Here is a 20,298-nt window from a genome sequence, read left to right as displayed (position 1 = left end):
CAGCTCGTGCCATGACAACTTGAGCTGTGGAGTATGCCACGGAATCGTTCAGTGATGCTTGAGAAGACCCCAGGAGATGTGTACAGTTCCAGAGCTGAGCATGTGGTACTAATTGGAAGCTGCATCATCAATAAGTGGTCTAAGCCTTTATGTCATTAATTGGTGGGGCATCACAAACAAAGAAGCATTGGCCACTGCAATGCCTATGTCACAACTCCCAACATTACAAACAGGAAAGATAAAACAAGGGTTAACCTGAGGGCGGGATGCCCGTTTCCTGTTAAAATGCAATGGTCTGACTGGACTTTAAGATGGACAGAAAATATGCAAGAAGTTCCCAAATCTTGGTCTCAAAACTGGAATTCTGCCTACCAAGGGGAGGTTCGCAAAATTGAATCTTCCTAAATCAGCAATACACCCACTGCAGCACCTTCACATAATCTACATATCTCTGGTTCCTGTGTCAAGAGGAACAACTCAGCATTTCACTAGTCTTCAAGGCGGTGAACGATTATCGGCTCTAGTCAATGGTTTAACCACACTAACACTTTATCAAGAAGCCTACTCGTTCAGCTAACCACGAACAGGACTTTTATTTTGTGAAACACCAACAGTCTCTCTGTTCAGGAAGCCTACATGGCATGCCTAAAAAGAAAAAAAGAACAGAATACTCAACAAATCATACATTTACCCCCAGACACACATATGGGTTTAATCCATCGTTTTTTTGTTCACCATGCCACCCAAGTTTGGTGCCCTAAAATACAACAGATTACTGGTTGGCCAAGGGAGAATAAGATGGGCAGGTTTTATTCAGAAATTCATGTTCAGAACACAACTTGTAGTTCGTACAAACAGAAAACGTACTGAAATGCAGCACAATATTCCGATTCGTCTAACTACTGTGCTTAATCGTCTCCCTTCCTGGACTTCAGGAAACACACAGCTGTCAATCAATGTAAAACTATCGACCCTCTGATGGCATATCCCTTGGTTATTGCAAAAGAAGGTGGCAGGGTTGAGCAGTCATGAAACAGAACAGCGAGCCAGAGGACTGGCCTCCTACAAAGCATCTCCAACTGGTGCCATTGACATGTACAGGACAACAGCACTAATAAAAGAGGGACAGCTGCTTAGCATCAGATCACCTCGGGAGATGTATGTGGGTGTTCAAGACGGCTTTCAAATAGCCGGTTTGTTTTTACAAGCTATTGTGCTTGTTTGTGGCTTGTTTTTCTTAAGAATAACCTGCTCAGAAATCTCCTACCACCCCCTCCCCCTTCAAAAGACTTCAGATGGCCCCTCACTCCCCAGTGCAGGTGCCTGCCAGCATCACTGCGGTACCCGGTGCTAGTGACACCTCATACACAGACCCCCCCTCCCTCAACACACACACATACTTCAGAATCACTCGAATGAGCATTTCGTGGAACCAAGCAACTATTTTAACCTGCTACCAAATCTTGGAGGGCGTACAATGTCTTGTTTTTCCTCTTTTTACTGGCATCCACTCCCGAAACGATGCTGATACATCCTGTTTCTTAACGAACTTATTGTTTTTCACACCCTTATTTGTTAATAATATATGTTCTTGTATATTTACTTTTCGCCCTTGCAATATATCGGTCCTCCTGTGAACTCCTGTATCTTGTTCTTGTTCTGCCCTACTTGTCTCCCTCTCTTTTGTCCCTGAATATTTGCAAAGCACACCGATACCCTCTTGGGTCATATTCGCACTATATAAAACTCTATGAATAAATAAAATCTGCCTAAAATGGACACTCTACGAGGCACCCTCCGAGCTCCGCTGTGTTGCCCATACTTACTCAAAACCGCAACTCTGCCCTCAGCTGCAGTTCTGAGACCATGCCTCGATTAAGACGCGCTGCCCCCAGCCCTTCTATCCTGAGAAATTTGGTGCCAAGAGAGGTTTATAGACCTGGTGTTCCCCATCACACACGAGGCAGAGCACTCCTAAGAAAATGAGATGTACCGGCAGGCGCGATGGCGCTTATTGTCTGCACTTTCTCTGTTGCCTTCAGCTTTAACACTGCTGTGAATTCACTAAAACGATTGACATCTACTACAACTATCTCATACAGGACCTACCAAGCGGGCAACTAGAGCCAAATTTCGGAAGGGGGGGGGGCTGGAAAATATTTCGGGGGGGTGGGGGGGCCTAATTCTTCCAACCACGGACAGAGTGGCTGTAAGAAGGGGTCAACACACAACAGACCCTAATTTGTACGTAAATGGTCTTTTAAAGACCTGTTAAGTACTCGGGTGCGACTGTAATTAGATAGACGCCAGCCCGTGAAGCTGTCTCCCCCGGGCTGACACACACGACGGGGGGGGGGGGCTGAAGCCCCGTGGGCCTAATGGGTGTTGCGCGCCTGGGCCCTACCGCAAGCACAAACTCTTCCAGCCATTAACAACAAAATTGCCTCCCAGTTATCCATTCACCTTCGGAGCTCCTTGCAAGTCGTCAGGGGTTAAGAGGCGCTACATGATTTCTCAGTTCCATACAATATGTAACCGGGAGCTTTGATGAATAGACTAAGTGAGGCCCTCTGTTTTTTTTTTTTTTACATTATCCTACTGGTTGTATTTATGGTTCGAGTCCCACTGCTCTGGTGCAGGAGAGGCGACGTGTTTGTCTCCCACACACCACCCGCCCCGCCCCCTTGCCTTGTACATACACGTGTGGGGCCGCGCATTGTAATCTTGCCGGTAAAGCTCACATTCGTGCCACCACTTCCCTATCTGGGTGCCCTCTCGCCGCCCTGGGACCGGACGAACCTTCTTTGTACAAGCCAGCTCTTATGTACCCTCTGCACATTCCCTGCCCATGCGCTGCCACTTTCTTGAGAGGGTTCACTGACCAGAGTCGGGTGGAGGGGTGGAGGGTGTGCGGACAGAACAGAGTCCTCGGTTAAAAAACGGCACCAGGACTGCTCTATGTGTGGAACCGCCGCCGATTCCCCTCACTGTGAAAGTGCCCGGCCTGACCTCAGACTAGGAGCTGCTTCCAACTAAATGTTTCGTGCCCTTCCTGCTCTGTCCTCTCGTGCCCTCGGACTAGAACCACTCTCAGCCTCCCCCTCTAAGTACATGCAATACCGCAACTGCTACAAACAACAGTTTGTACTTCTTTGGCTCCCTCATGTGGCAAAAAGGTGCAAGTGGGCAAGTGGTGAATAAGATTTGAAAAAATCAGCGATACTCGGTTTAAACCGAGTCAGCTGATTTGCAGTCGGTAGGGTACAATCATGCAGAGTCGGTTTAAACCGAATTCTGGACAGGCTAGGTGTAATTAACCAAGCAAGAAGGAGAAAAGGTGAGATGGGGTTAGCAGTGCCTCACGGGAGTAACACCATGGGAGTCTGCAGACTGTTACTCGACTGCGTCCTCAGGTTCTCATCATCAGCAACTGCCAGCCCTGAACACAAATTGTGATAAAGTAAAAAAAAGGAAAAGACACAAAACAAAGTGCCAGGTATGGTATCGAGTACTGTCAGTGCACCGGGAAACTTGTCCGAGCATGCAACAGTGTCAACCCTGTAGGGACTAGCGGGATATTGAATTTGAATTTGAATTTGAATTTGAAGGGTTTTGTATAGCGCTCATACACCTGGCGGTTTCTTGGCGCTCACTGGTAACAGCTACTCAGTTGGTCGGAAGAGGGGGGGACGGTAAAGAGAATCAGGATGAAAAGGCTTGGGTAAAGAGAAAAGTCTTGAGATCTCTGCGGAACAGGGGGTATTGAGTGCAGGATCTGAGGGACAGTGGGAGAGAGTTCCAAAAAGCTGGGCCCGTGGTAGCGAACCTGGAACCACCCCATTTCCTCCGTTTGAAACGGGGAACCACGAGAAGGTGGTGAGAGGAGGATCGAAGGTCTCGTGATGGAGTATAGGGTTGAATCGCTGAGTTGATGAAGGAGGGGGCGGATCCTGTTCTGGCTTTAAAGATAGTGCAGCCGAGCTTGAATAAGACGCGCTGCCGGACAGGGAGCCAATGGAGGGAGATAAGAAGAGGGGTAACATGGTGTGATTTAGAAAGGTTAAAAACCAGCCGAGCGGCCTGGTTTTGAACCAGCTGGAGGCGCCTCATGAGGTAGTCAGGCATGCCATGGTAGAGGACATTGCCATAATCTAGGCGAGATGTCACCATGGCCAGTAGAATTAGTTTGAGCGCGTCTGGGGCGAAAAATCGTGAGACTCTGCGGATAGTTCTGAGTGAGAGAAAGGCTGATGACACCACGACAGAGACTTGGGAGTGTAAGGAGAGTTGGTTATTGATTTTGAAACCAAGGGTTTTGACAGAGGATACAGGAGTGGGTGGGGGACCTAGTGATGGGGGCCAGAAGGAGGAGGACCAGGGACTGGAGCAACCACCTGTCAACACCAACTCCGTCTTATCGGGGTTGAGTTTCAGGTGGTTGAAATTCATCCAGTCCTGGATAAAGGTCATGATGGACTGAACCTTGGACATGGACTCTGGGGCAGAGGAAAGGTGGAAGATGATATAGGCTGAAACACCGCCATTCCTACTCTAAAACCGAGCTAAACATCACTGGCTATGTTACTTTATTCTGTGCTGTGTGTCTGCTCACTTAAAAACCGACATATTTCATTGCCTGGGTGAACTTACGGCAATTTTGTCAGGGCAAGGGTTAATTTTCCACACTGCACCACGTGTTTATTTTTATATTTTATGTACCTGGGGGAGACAAAAACACAATACAACCAATCATCTGTTTGCACCAATTAAAATGTAGAATTTCATACAAGAGGGACCCACCTAGATTTCATCAACATATTTACCAGGTTGTTGCACTTCATGGGCATACCTGTAACCCCCTTTATCAGTGTGTGTGTGTGTGTGTGTGGGGGGGGGGGGTCCACAATCACACTGGCTGTCACATGTACTGCAGAACGTCAGTCTGTGAAGGAATCAGGAAAAGGATTAAACGCTAGCATCATGTTGTACTCATGTATTTCAAAAGAACTAGTGATTCGTTCCTGTATCTGTAAATACAGGCTCCGGGCACCGTGGGGGCGTGCCGGTACTCAATGGGGCAATAACATCTATGTACCCATTCAGCCCTACCCACTACCCATGGAGTGCACCTAACACTACTTTGTGTCCAGTTCTTTCCCCTGTGCTTCGTATCACTTCGCGGATGCAACCCAGCCGCTGCCACGGAGGATCTAACAGTAACTTCCCTTTCTATAAACGCCTTTTTTAATTTTTTATATATATATATATATAAAAAAACGGGGCTTAAGTAGAGTGCCGGGGCTTGAGTAGAGTGTAGAAGAGTAGGGTCTGCTTCCTATGGTTACCCCCACTTTTTGCTTTGATTCTCTGGTTTTTCGACTTTAGTATGGCTTTGGTCCTACTAATCAGGCACACAGCCTAGCTGTTCTCTCTCTAAATTGATTTACTTTAGGTACATACCAGATTGGTTACTGTATAGTGTACCATAGGTACCCAGGGCATAGGTGCACCCTAGGCCTACCAGGGGCTGCAGCATGTATTGTGTCACCCCTGGTTAGCCTTTCAAACTGACACCACAGGTCTGTTCTTACAGCCTGGCTAAGGTGGTGTAATCACCCCTTACTTAGATGTAGTATACCTATATCTATATACCTATATGAACACATATTAACCTATAAGCCACTCCTAAGGCAGACCTCGACAATCCTGGAGGTAGAGAGCTTGGTTTTCTGTGAGAGGGTGCCCTAGCATGAGCTGAGCCCCTCTGAAGCTTTCGGAACCATCTCCTTATAGCTCTTCTATGATAGAGCCATACCATATACTCTTAAGGGCATTATAATCCTCGTGGTTAAAGCTACCTTTGGTTTGGCTTTATCAAAACATGTCGCGTAAGGTGTTAAACACTTTGGAATACTACCCCCCTCCCGCCAGTTCTGTCGGCGGGGGTGGCATTCCACCCTTCTAGGGGGAGAAGACATCTAGTTACTGTTAAACCAGGTTAAAGTTAAACAGAGCCCCTGCATCACAAAATGGATGCTGCTGCCACAGACACGAGTCTGCCCTCCTGCTGCTGGACAAAACTCCGGCAGGGGAGGCTTGGACAATAGGTTTCCTGTCCAGGGAGATGCTGGCACCTCCCCAGACAGGCTTTAGTGTATTGGGGCAGGGAGGGCTGCATTCAGTGAATGCTTCCCAGACACTGCCTGGGGCACACAAGGTGCTCCATGCATTTCCCAGTTCAAACAGGTTGCTGGGGCACTCAGCCCCAGCTCTGGCGCGAAACGGGACAAAGGGGAAGGGGTGGAACCACCCCCTCCCAAGGTCCACCCATAGGAGGGACCTTAGAGTTAGTCCAGCCCCTAAACTTACTGTAAGTATAGAACCCAGTCCCTAGGACTTTAGATTACCCTGGACGAAACTCTGCAACATATATCCTGGACCTTCGACATTCCATTTCGACTGGCAGACGGAAGAAATCTCCCTTGAGGTAAAGGAGTGACCACCCTGTCCAAACAGGCACCAACAGCATCTTTGCCGGTCTGCATTTTCGAGGCTCCCGCCGGATCCCGAAGAATCTGCGACACAGGACATGGACTTCCAGACATCTCTGATGCTGACCTGCGCTCCCAGCAAAGCTGAGACCTGTGGCGGACACGAGTGACGTGGGACTGGAACTCCTGGACATCCTGCATTTTGCTACCTGCATCGACTTCCCGAGGTATCCCGAAGTTGTGCATTGGAGTGCTTGAAGCCCCAGCCCCGAGCACCTTTTGCACCGAAGGTCAGAGGCCCACACTCCACTATTGTCCCTTGGGCCCGCTTTGTGCATTTTAGCTCGATGCGTCTTCGCGGTTCCTAGTCCATTGGCTAGTGAGCCCCCAAGAAGACCAATCCTGGATTTAACTTGCTTTCATGGTTGCTCCAGGCTTGCTCCAACTTCCCTACAAAGGATAAGTTCCTCAGACCTTGCTGGTCTGCACCAAAGCCAATCTCGACATCCTGCGTGGATTGGGTTTGCTAAGGCTTGTTGGGTCCAATCTGGATACCGACACCGCTGTCAACTAGATCCTTCGTGGGACAGCTCGAATCCAGCACCTGGTCGTCGTCGACGCCTCCTGGTCCCCGTGGCTGAAGAGACAAGCTTCATATTTTCACCTGAAATCACCCGGCATCTGGTGGCATCTTCCTATCGCCGCCCTGGTCACTGGCTAGTGGCCCAGACCCTGCCTTCTCTGCTTTCAGGTTCTTCACATCTCCGATCCACCCTTGGATCCACCCGGACACTTTTCCTCTGGTCGCCTGCAGCACTTCTTCGCAGCTCTCCATTGGAATCGATGACGAAACCCGACACGAAAAGACACCTATGCACCCGGCTTCCTGGGTGAGGTAACACGAGTATTCCGGTGCTCCCGTGGGTCTCGACTCTGGAAGTGTCCTAGTCTAAAAGGGTTCCATCGTAGTTCACCTAGAAGTACCCTTAAACTGTAACTTTGTAACTTGTTTGTTTCTCATAGAAAGTCAATGGTAACCCGCGGCTGTGTTTAGACACTGCATGCGTCTCCCATGGGCTTCCTACATCCTAACCTTTGGTTGTTCCTAGAGGCCCCAGCTATTACACAGGACCCAGGCCTGCTTTCTAACTCACATGGTTCTTATACCACTATTTTAGTATATGGTTTGTGGGGTCCCGAGGGCAAAACGTATACTGTGCAACTTATCGTATGCTAATTAAGTTCCTTGTATTGTACTTTTACCTCTGACTTCATAAAGAGTGCAGAGGGGTTGTGTTTAGAATAAATACATATATATTTGATATATACCTTGTGTGGTGTGCTTTCATTTGGTACTCAAGGGATTATAAATGGTGAAACAACTTGCTTAACTCGTCTCCAAGTCTTAGCCTGAAGGCTGCTCTCCACAGCTACCACTAGGATAGCTTTCTATAAGGTTGACTTTATAACCTAACAAGAACCAAGCGAGAAACGCTTGACCTAATGCGCACTGTTGCACTTCCAGCTGGAGTGCTACTGTTTCTGTTGTAAACTTAAATTCTATAATTAAAAAACAACAACAATATAACTTTTAAATGATCAAAACCATCATAGTATTATGACTTTCATAGTTGTTTACTTTGCGTTTCCAAAAAATAAAACATTTAATAACCAATTGTGAACATCATTGGATTACATGTCAAACATTTCATAGTCATGGCTTCAACATTAAGAACATATTTTCAACGCCCGCCCTATGCATTTCGGGCCCCTTGGCCCTTCTTCACCTACCATCAATAAGGGTTGATTGGACTGGTGCAAGGTGCCCACTAGAATAGTGGACATCATATACCAGGCCAACTTCTCACATAGAGTACATATTTCCGCCCGTTCCCTTGCCTGTCTGGTAACCGCTTCCCTTGACAGCGCGGGTGTCCGGCATTAGCTCAGCACCTCACGTAGTCGGTGGGCGATGCCGATTTTCACAGCATAGCGTGCCACGTCGGCGCATGTGCCTTCCATCCCTCTTCTAACCCAGCTTTCTTATACCAGAATGAAGGGCATGAGTGGGCACCATATTGTACAAGTGTTTTTAACAGGGAGCCCTCAGTGAAATTACATGTACGATGTGGGTGTACCGTTAGTCAATATAGTCATAGTAGATGTGTTATGAGGTCTATTCCTGAATATTACACCTTAGTGTACAGGACCTAGATGTATCAAGTGTATCATCATTATCAATGACCACGAGTAAGCCCAGGTATACAATTTTAGAATTCAGAGTTCATACTTCCGAATTAAAGATTCATACTTCTGAACTTAGAGTTCTAATGTCGGTGTCCTTAGTGCATCTATTCATAAAATATGGCAGGTGAACTTTGCAGAGGAGTGATCCCACTCAATCTGCTTAATACCTATGTTTGTCCATCAAAGGTATTTTATACATCATTTTATTTAGATGATAACAACCGTTTTGTAATACCTTAAGGTCCCAAAACTGTATGAGTAAAGATGGGGAAAAGCATGGCCATTCAGTATTCTTTGCCCTGCATGCAAACCTGGGCGGTTACCCCCACATATCGCTCTTTCAGGGGGAGAAGTGAGGGACCTACTCTCAAGGAGGCCTCAACGAGGAATTCATATGGCCACATATCATGTATGTTTAAAGGACATCTACCCTATTCCATTGTTACTCCCGTGAGGCACTGATAATCCCATCTCACCTTTTCTCCTTCTTGCTTGGTTATTTTACACCAGAGGGTCGGATATACCACGGGAGACAGAACTCACAGACTCAACCGTTTTGAATAACTATCTGGTGATCCAGGTCCCTCTTGATCAGACGGCATAAGGATAATCACTGGTCTGTCACACAAAGTTGGATGACTGTACATGTTTGGAGGGGTCACTGAGCTATGTATCTACCTTTTGAACAGGTCCATTGTTGTTTATAATTTCGTGAGTGGGGGGCGACCTGTTCTTTACCCCCTTCAGATCCTTGTTGTATATGGTTGAATGGAAAAGGACCAACCCTTCCTTGGCACCTCGAAACAGCTTGCACTACACATTTCACCTACAGTACCCATATGGATGCTGCTACTATGCAGCTAGAATAAGAACGCATTGGAAGCCAATAACTGATGCCAATCATCTTACCAGACTCGAGTAGTAGGTGCCTAAACAACAATGGATACCACTGGCACATGAGAACAAGTCTTATTTCACCGCATTCAGCACAGCTCTTATTGCGAAGAGATTGTGCCATGGATGCTCAGTGATTACTGTCTAAAGTAGTTAGACTTTGACGGCCTGAAACATTTACTGCAACAAGTTTCCTCTATGTAATATTATAAATCATGTTATGTTATCAAAAGGAAAGGAAGTGATCCCAAATAGACATTCACAGGTAAGATGAAAGGCTAAGGAATAAAAAAACAACACGCCCTGCATGTATTAAACGAATATGCATTGACCGTGAATTAACATGGTGCTCAGCAAATTTAAGTCAAGTAGGCAATGTAAAGGAATACATATTTAGCATGTAATACTAATAAACACAAAGTAGTTATCAACAGTTTTTCTTCAACAGTCACCTCAAAAACATCTTTAACCTTTCAAAGAAAGCTGCCGTTAACTTTTTAGATTGCACCCATTCATTTTAGTCAAACATATTGCAAAACCTGCCCCTCAGAAGTGTTCTTAACCATTGCTTATCGCCAGTTCCAAGGATGATAATCAATGGTGGATGCTAAGAGGTCATAAGAAGAAAGACACAAAGGGGTTTCTGACCTGGGCATACATTTGCTCATATTGCGCCATGAAAATCCTGTTACAGCTCGAGGATGGGCCAAGTAAACAAAGGAGAACGAAGGTGGAGAAGTTTTCTTTTCTTGAATTTCCAGGGTCAGAATAGCAGACTTCCAACTGGTAAGAGGATACCACACCTTTAAGAGGCAATCATCCTAGAAAGAGAAATAAAAATACTCAAGACATAAAAAAGCTTTTAGGCATATTACGCATTAATGTAATAAAAAGGAACCAATCAACAATCAAATAAGGAAGATTACGTCAATAAACAATCAAGTAAGGCAGATTCCATCAAACCATAACAAAAGGTAAGTATGATCCAATTATTCACAGGCTTGTTTGAGTTTCTACGTACATGGTTGGTACTAACTGCTTTAGTGTGGGCACTATTCTTGTTGAATACTATAAATGACACCGAAAACAGCATCTCATTTTGCCCTGACAAACGAATCTAGGGGTTTCAGAGAGATAATTGCTTATGAATTAATGAAACTCGGAGATTAAATATTCTACAATATTTTGCCTCCTTTATATGTTCATGTGACGAATAGATTAGCTTTGAAATATTAAAACTGGATGCGATTCCTTACCCTGTGTCCATAACTTTAGGTTTGTTTTATGGTCTTATCCAATTTGTACTTCAATTTCAGGTATCGGAATGGAATGCCTTTTTCGGGTGCAATGGCCACCTAAGATTTTTAGTACATGTTAGCATGACATGTTGCTGTTCACTCATTAATAGAAGATGCAGTAGGGTCTGGAGAGGCAGCCAGTGTAAGTGAGAAGGTGAAAGGTTAGGTCTTAATATTTGTGTAGCTCTTTCATGAATTAATCTATGACATATGGAGAGCTAAAGGATAGCCATAGTGGGGCTGTGACACCAGGAAGCAACACACAGCTTCTCCACAGATTGTAAAGGACCACAGCCTGGGCTGGATGCGTGACGCCTGAATCAAGCAGGCAACGTTTTACCAGATTTAGACGTAATTATGGTCATGTACATTTAGACGGCAACCCTTTGTGTCAGATTGAAACAAAGTTCATATTATATTTGAGAATAGCAGAAACACTTGGAAAACTACAGGTTTCTAAGTAGAGCTTGAAACTGCTAGTGGAGCAAACAGCTGCGATTATGCAAAAAATAGTATTTCAATACTGCATTCAAATTAGGAGCTATGTTAAAAACGTTTATTGTTTTAAGCTGTTTAAATAACAATGTTGTGACTTTATAAACGTAGTCTCTACACAAGTCTTCATGGTGAACCAAGAAATATAATGCCCTAAAAATCATGCCATTTGTATAATTAAAAGCAATTTTAAACAGTGATTTAGGACAAATTATGGTCTAAAAACCTAAAGAGATCCCATTAAAAACTCCAAACAAAATAAATTACCAGAACTAGTGTGCTGCAATTATTCTTCCCAATGAGGGAAGAACTACTAACTGTACTGTTTATTTTTGATGCACTTTACAGCAAGTATAACATTAAAATGTGAATTGCTTAGTTACAGAGGTCACATGAAACAAACACTTGACTTGGGTAGGCTTCTATAGTCTTACCTTTCCAGCTGTCGCAAAGTATTCGCCATCAGGGGACCATTCCATCAAATGAACCGAAACAGCAGTCCTGTGTGAAAACCATACAGTTTTGCATGAGCTTATAGACATTGATTTTGTAGTAACAATACTGGTCTCCTAAATCGTATCTTACAACCTCAGAGTTCAAGAAAGACTAAGCTGTTTTAAGGGGGATTCGAGAAATGTAACTTCTCATGACCACTTATTGGGGGGAATACTTGAAATTTTTACTATTGAGTAAATTTTCAGTATAGTGCAGCTCTGGTATCACAATACAGTTTGTATATAGAGCAATTTCTCAGGAGAATTGAAAATGAACAGTACAACACTGTGGAGTTCTGCAGTCAATATAGATATGTCGCCTCCGTGCCAATCACTATCTTATTAGCACATGATAGAACCCTTAACATGTTCAAGCAAGCCTGAAACCGCTGTTAGGCAGCCAGAAGTGCTTCAATTTACAGTGCCCACTCCTTAAATTTCCCTTTTTATTAAAGTGAATATTTTGGTTGTATCAGGCCAAAGATGCAAGGAGGTCAATTCCGAATGCTGTTATTAGGAAACACCTTGGGGTTATCAGCACCCCTAGCACCTCATGAGTCTATTCCTCCTGCTTCTGTTCTCGTATTCACCACTATTGCCTCTGAAAGAAATGGAACTTACTTGCATTGCCAGATGCAGGTCCAGTCATTTAAAACTTGATGGAATCTATCAGGTCTTCCTTCTGACCCAATATCTTCCTCATCTTCTTCAGGAATATCACTTGTTGGAGGAGCCCAAAGTTGTAAACAATCAGTTGCTGTCAATAGCTGGTTGCCTGTCAGCACAGTAAGGAATAATTACAACTAGATAACTGCAAGAGTATAGTGGGCAATTCAACACGTGGATTATCTATTGATTGAGCAGTACTTAATGGAAAACACATAACCATTACAATATTTAAACAGGTGAATCATCACCATTAATCAATAATTCAAATCATCAACAATAAATAAAAGGGTTAATACGTTGGAGACCTTAAAGAACTGTGCCTTCAAGTTAAAGATTTGTCATGATTAAACCTATTCTATTACAACCTAGGGAAGTGATCACACATGTCAGAAAATCAGATATGCAAGGTTTTGGGCGTTATAAGAAAATCCGTAACCAAAATCAACAAGTTACACTAGTCTGGACTCTGGAATATTGGAAACGGATGTACCTCTGAGATGCAGAATGACCAGGAGCCAATGTAAAGAAATGTGTTTGAACCATTTTGATGCAGCATTTTGACAATAGGGGAAGTTGTATGTTTGTTTGGAATCCTATGAAATGTCATATGTGAAAGGAAATCAGTTTGGACTCCCACAGTGCTACCTCGGACTAACTAGAAGCATCACAACACCTGCCTAAGTAGATACTGATAAATTGGAGCCCCTGAGAATATTCCCTCCCTACCAACCTCTTTACCCTTTCCCCCTCCTGCCCGCTTATGGCTGCCTCTCCCTGCCATATGGTTACAAGATAGGGTACCGTAGGTGCTGCGTACACTAACTGCGCCCCCACTTCCCTCCCACCCCCCCAGTCTGACCACCCCACACCACTATTAGGACTGCTGGCAAACTTTGTATTGTAAAAGCACACCCCAGATCCCTTAGGTCATAACACGACTCATAGTTTGGCTCAGTTATCGAATTCATGCCCCAAGCATTATACAGATATCATATTTATGTGTGCATGGATAAAGGTCTGAATTGTACAATACTGGTACTCTGCCGTAATTGTTGTACAGTTTGCCCTGTTCACTGTATTGAATAATACAAAATCTCAATGCAGATGGTTTAAAAAAAATATTTCTGGATTTGAATACCATAAGAACTATCCAAAACAGAGGACGTTGCAATGCAATTGCAAGACTGTCTCAAGACCTATTACCGCACATCTAGAAACCTTCAAAACGTTATCCTTTGAATCAAAACTATCTTACAACTTGCGGATGAAGCGCTTACTAAACTAAAGTATCTTCAAAACTCGCTAAAGACAGCTGACAACATGACGAAAACTATCCCCCTGCCTCTAGACAATCGATACTTGCGCACGCGCAATATCTCCAATTGCATTACGGACCAGGAGTTGCAAACTGTTACGGCTGTACAAATCTCCATCCGACCAGGTCTTAGACAAAGAGGAATACGCTATCCACCTAGTCTCCATTAACCCATGCAGAACCTCACATCCTAGCCATAGAGGAATAAACCAGAATAATCTTCACTCTAAACCCCAATCCAAGATAACCAGGAGCCTAGTCTAAAGAATGCCTAAACCAGATTTCCTGCCTTCTACTAAATTGCTGTTCAGCCCCTAAACACGCTTCTGACATTGCCGACCTCATCCTTAGCATGAAAATTGACATATTTATCCTCACTGAAACAAGGCTCAAGGAATCAACCTCTCCATGCCTTGACCTTCAGGTCCCCCCAGACTTCAACATCATTAGACTAGACAGACCTCACAAAATAGGCGGAGGCTTAGCCTGCATATATCGTTCTGACCTCACCATCTCAAAATTTCACTCGGAACCCCTGGACTCTGAATATCTTGGGATCTCTGTGAATTCACCTAGCAACCACTCCCTCAAATTACATATATTCTACCATCCTCCTGGCCAAAACATAACTTTCACAGACCGACTTATGGAAATCATCACAGCAAACTCGTCCCCTCACTCGAATTAAATTTTCCTGAGTGATTTCAATCTCCACTGGGAGAACAAACTGGACAAGCAGGTCAACGCCCTTAAAACCTTCCTTGCCTACCACTCCCTGATCCAAGCTATCTCAGAGCCCACTCACTCAAAAGGTGCCACGCTAGACTGCCTAATTTCCAAACGAAATACTATTAAATCGATCTCGATTACACCTTGTGACTGGTCAGACCATCACATTATCACCTTCCAAATCCCCTCTTGTAACAAGAAAATCCTCCCACAACAAATTAAACCTAAACAATGGATAAGAGACACTAAGAACATCAACTGGATCAAGCTAGCCTCCCAATGTGAAAAGGCGCTAATCCCCCCAAAACAACATAGGAGACGTCACTGCCCTCACTGGTCACTATAACTCCACGATGACAAAATATTCAACCAAGCCGCACCGCCAAAACTCAAAAGAATACCTGACAAGGATGAAAACCCATGGTTCAGTGAAGCCCTGAATGAGGAGAGACGCAAACTCAGATCAACTAAACGGAAATGGAGGCTTCACCCCTCCCCCCCCAGCTGAAACTACTCCGAAAAGCAGGAAAATCATACAATAAAAATAATCTAAGATCAAAAAAAGACTACTTCAAATCAGAACTAGAGAATGCTAAAAATAGACCTAAAAAACTCTTCGAAGTTCTGAATCAACAATCGAACAAACTGGCCAAATCTTCACTCTTAGCATCAACCTCACAGCTAAGGAGTGACAAATTTTCCTCATTCTTCACAGTAAAAATGAATTCCCTCCAACTTGAACTCAATATGGCTGTTACCAACTTAGCCACCCCAAAGATCAGTCAAGCTACTAACTTGGTACCAAATAAGCGATCTCTTCCCAAAAACAATTCTCACTGGTCCAACTTCAAATGTTATGATCTCGATATCACCAAAATTCTAACAACTACTAAACTCAACAACCACTTCAATAACTCTGTCCCAGCAAAGTGCCTACCCCACATCTATCATATCATATCCCCTCTCTGGACCAAGATCATTAATGCCTCGCTTTCACAAGGTCACATCCCGGACTGCCTAAAATCTGGTCAAGTTACTCCTATTCTAAAAAAATCGACAGCTAACAACTCCGACCCCAACAACTTCCGACCAATAACCAACATTCCCATGCTAGCAAAGATCTTGGAAAAATGTGTTCAACAACTACTCAAATTACACATCACAAACTTCAATTTATTGAACATACACCAATCGGGTTTCAGACCTGGCCATAGCACTGAAACAGCCATCCTACATATAGTAGACGACGCCCTCTTAGCTCTTGACTGCAATGAAACATGCCTGCTAGTCTTGCTTGACCTCTCATCAGCCTTTGATACGGTCACCCACGACAAACTTCTAAGAAGACTAGAAGACAGGATGGGCTTTTCTGGCACAGTCCTTCTATGGTTCAAATCCTTTCTGGAAAATAGAACACAATCATTCATGACCAACAAGATCCTTTATCTATCCTCACTTAACCTACTAGGAGTACCTCAAGGCTCTACCTTGTCTCCCACTCTATTCAATTTATATGTTGAACCACTCACTGATCTACTACAGCAGGCAAGCATCTCCTACCACATGTACGCGGACGACACCCAACTTTACATCGAAATCAACTCCATTGAAGAGATAAAGTTAATGAATCTAGCTCCAGAAAAAAACGACCAACTTCCTCAAGTTAAATTCACAAAAAACTGAATTTCTCTTAATCCACCCCTGCCCCCCCCCCCCAATAACTCTCAAGAGATAAAGGGATGCGCCAAAATGATCACCGCCCTGAAATGCACCCCAACGCTGGTGGACTACACAATATCACTTGGAGTCACACTGGATAAGAATCTTAACATGGAAGCTCACATTAACTTGATGGCTAAAAATGCTCGCTTTCACCTCAACTATCTAAGAAAAATAAAGCCATTAATCGAGATCCCTGACCTCAAAAGTGCAGTTCAGGCCTTAGTCATCTCAAGGCTGGAGTACGGTTGCTCCACCTTTTCTGGGCTTCCCAAAACCGCTACCGCACCTCTAAAAGCTTGTCTCAACGCCGCAGCTAGACACATTACGTGATCAAGGAAATTCGACCACATATCGCCACACCTGAAGGCACTCAACTGGCTACCCTGTGATGCTCGTATTCACTTAAAGATTGCTTGTATTACTCATAAGGCCTTACACCACAATACCCCGCAGTTCCCAGCCCAAAAATGTACTCTATCTGGAGGAAACAGACATTTCAGGAGCACAGATAACCTACTCCTGAAACCCGCATGGTTCAACAAGACTAAAACCTCCAACAGAGCATTTTCTGGAACGGCGCCAAGAATCTGGAACTCGCTTCTGCCATTCATCAGAAAAATCACCTCAACTTTCCTCTTCAAAAAGGAAGCAAAATCATTCCTGTTGAGCAAATTCCTACCTTAAAATCCGCACAAACACCAAGCCAGCTTCAACTTCTATCTTGAAGATAAGACTTTCTCAAGTCTGATTTGACTCCCTATCGCAGAGCTATTCTCTACTCTGCCTGTATCCCCTGAACTTATTATGTCCTTGTTGTTACTTATTTGCGTTGTTTTTTAATCTGTTTTGTTGGTAACAAAGGTGCTTTTCTTTCCCTGCTCACTTTGTAAAGCGCTCTGTTACCCTATCTTGGGTCTGGTTCGCGCTCTAGAAAACTCTAAAAATAAATTAAATTAAATAAAGAGTAAATATAATAGAAGACTAGGTTATTTTTTTGTGAAGACAAACATTCTCATCAAAATTTGTGTAATAAAACAACTTCTTTTTTTTGTCCTCATTAGCCACTTAATCGATCCGGGGGCATTCCAACCGCAAGACACAGTCGCCTCTGTACCGTTAAGATACCGTCAAGTGTTCCAGGAAGGCTGGCCTGGTGTCATAGCAGGGAAAGAGGACCCCACACGAACTGACTCCAAAACAAGCCCATAATAGGCTGATAGTCCAATACTACTATGGCTCGGGGTGCCTCCCGTTGGACATGGAGACTCAGGCTTAATCATCGGACCCGGGGGGGGGGGGGGGGGGAAAAAACCCCGGGCTCCTAGTTGTTCCGTCTCCACTCAATTATGAAATTCCAAAATCTCACTGTACGGGGGCTACACGTTCTGCCCAGATCTACTTTTGATGTTACATAAAGTGAGGACAACCACTCTGCATGGATCGGTGGGTTGATGTTAACCCAGTTTTTACAAATTTGTCTTCTTGCTAGTAGTATGGCATAATATAGGAACTCTCTTTCTAATCCCTTGATGTTATCACTTAGTCCAAATATTGCTAAAGACCAAGAGAAAGGGATAGAGATTTTGAGAATTGACTCCAGTGATATCTTGATTTCTTGCCAGAAAGTAGTAATGTTCGGACATTCCCAGAACATATGCAAGTCTGAGGCAGCTGGAAAAAAACATTTACTGCAACACTTCCCTGGTTGGAACTTGGAAAGTCTTTTAGGGGAATAATACGCCCGATGTAATGTAAATAGTTGGTTGCGCCTCAGCCAAGCTGTTTTTATGATCTTATAGAGAAGTGTAAAGGATTCTATCCATTTCACTTCTGCCTGGGGTTCTACCTCTCCTCCCCATAGTTTCATCGGAAGATTAAGCTCATCCTCCCTTTCTTCCATAATGCTCCAGTAATGAGAGGCAATCTCCTTACCTCTATAGAGTTTTTCAAGTAGATTCTTTTCTAGCGAGCTGTATCCTCCAAATTTGATCTTTTTATTAGTTTGAGAGCGCAACGAACTAGAAAGCGGTCTATAAACAAACCAAGATAGGGGTGAAGTTACACTGTCTGAGAAATGTTCCCATTCGATATAAGAGCCATCTACCACCAGTTCTCCCCATCGTGTAATTCCTGCTTCTAGTAGGACTGTTTTAACCGTCTGAGTGTAATGCGGTGAGAGCCCTCGGAAGTCCCAGATCGGTGCATAGTTGGAAAAGTATGCAATCCCCGCCTTGGATTTGATTTGGGACCATTCTTTTATGGGACAATATAGTGTCTTTAGCCTGACTTTTTTGAAAAATCTCTGATGCCCAAATTTGAATAGGAATCCGTCCTGAGGAAGATCAGAGCCCAGTAGCATTGCTTTGAACATATGTCCGTTCGAATTGTCTAGTGGGGACTTTAATAACATCCTGGAGTGGGTCAGGTGGAAGGCCCAAGCATAATATTCCAGGTCTGGCAAGGCGAGCCCTCCTTTTTCCCTTCTCCTTCTCAACTTCTTCCATGCCAGCCTGGTTGACTTATAGCACCAAACAAATGAATTGATATTTTGTTGACATTTTAGTAATTGGTTGGTATCGAATATTAAAGGAATGGTGTTGAAGATGAATGTGTATTTGGGGAGAATGGACATTTTTACTAGGCTGGTTCTCCCATAAATGGTGAGAGGGAGAAAAGACCAAGATTTCATTAATGATTTAGATTCGCGTGAGATACGGTCTAGGTTAGTCTGGGCCAGAAGATTGGGGTCTTTTGTGATTTTTATACCCAGGTAACGCATTGAGGTTCTTAAAGGGAGCTGAAGATTTGTGATGTTCCAGGCCATTATCTCTGTCTTCCCAGCGTTAACTTCATAACCTGAGTACTTCCCAAATTCCTCTGCGCTTTTAATGACAGTGGGAAATGCCTGTGTCGGGTCTGTTGTGTAAATGAGAATGTCATCAGCATACAGCCCGACTTTCTTTTCCCACCCAAAGAACAAAAAGGGCGGAATATTGGAGTCGTCTCTTATAGTGTGAGCAAATGGTTCCAGATAGATATTAAATAATAGGGGGGAAAGAGGACACCCCTGTCTTGTTCCTCTATTGATTTCAAAGGGATTTGTGCGTGTGCCGTTAATTAGCAGACTCGCCCTCGGATTTTTATATAATAAGCCTACTGCTCTACAGAATTTGGGGCCCAATTTAAACTTTTCCATGGCAGCATTTAGATAAGACCAATTTACCCTGTCGAATGCTTTTGTTGCATCGAGAGTCATGATTGCAAGAGGTAGAGCAAAAGGTAGAGGCAATATCTATAGCTCCGACTAGATCGTATGTTAAATCGGCAAGTTGTCGGCCTCTTATAAATCCCTTTTGGTCTTGATGTATGATATCTCCAATCTCGCTTCCCAAACGAGCGGCCAGAATTGACGAAAAGATCTTATAATCATTGTTGAGAAGCGAGATTGGACAATATGAGCCGCAGTCCATTGGGTCCTTGCCTGATTTTAAAATTAAGGCAATATTTGCTTCTCCCCAGGAACTAGGCGGTGTCTCCCCTCTTAGTAATATGCCATTAAACAGCTTCGTTAGTACCGGGGTGAGTGTGGAATTAAGCACACGATATAATTCACCCGGAATCCCATCCGGTCCTGCGGCTTTCCCCAATTTTAGATGTTTTATAACACTTTCGACTTCCCCCTCAGTTATTTCTTGATCTAGATTCTCACTCTGGTGCTCCTTTAACCCAGGAAGGTTCATCTTTCCCAGCCATTCGTTTCTTTCCTCAGTGCTAACAGTTATTTCGTCTGTATATATATATATATTATGAAAGAAAGCGCTAACGGCTTCGCCAATCTCGAGATCAGTTTTCCTACTATTTGATTCTCCAGTTACTCTCACTTCTTTTATATGATTCCTAGCCTGGTCTGCTTTTATTTTCCAGGCTAGCAGCTTCCCTGCTGA

The 20,298-nt window shown here is 44.0% G+C and overlaps 1 protein-coding gene across 2 annotated transcripts in view; it reads right to left on the bottom strand.

Moving 5' to 3' along the window:
- DMXL2 (Dmx like 2) overlaps positions 1-20,298 on the bottom strand; it is a 1,907,871-nt gene that overhangs the window by 1,797,475 nt on the left and 90,098 nt on the right. For both annotated transcript variants that reach the window (XM_078684818.1, XM_078684819.1), the window contains exons 5-7: positions 12,541-12,694; positions 11,860-11,926; positions 10,281-10,453 (exon numbers count right to left, since the gene is read on the bottom strand). In XM_078684818.1, the coding sequence (XP_078540944.1) occupies positions 10,281-10,453; positions 11,860-11,926; positions 12,541-12,694 (394 nt within the window). The remainder of the gene's footprint in view (positions 1-10,280; positions 10,454-11,859; positions 11,927-12,540; positions 12,695-20,298) is intronic.

The sequence above is a fragment of the Lissotriton helveticus genome, chromosome 3_2 (genome assembly GCF_964261635.1).
Source record: "Lissotriton helveticus chromosome 3_2, aLisHel1.1, whole genome shotgun sequence".
In the NCBI taxonomy this organism is placed as follows: Eukaryota; Metazoa; Chordata; class Amphibia; order Caudata; family Salamandridae; genus Lissotriton; species Lissotriton helveticus.
Note: the sequence above shows the minus strand (reverse complement) of the source record. Positions and strands in the feature narration are given on the sequence as shown.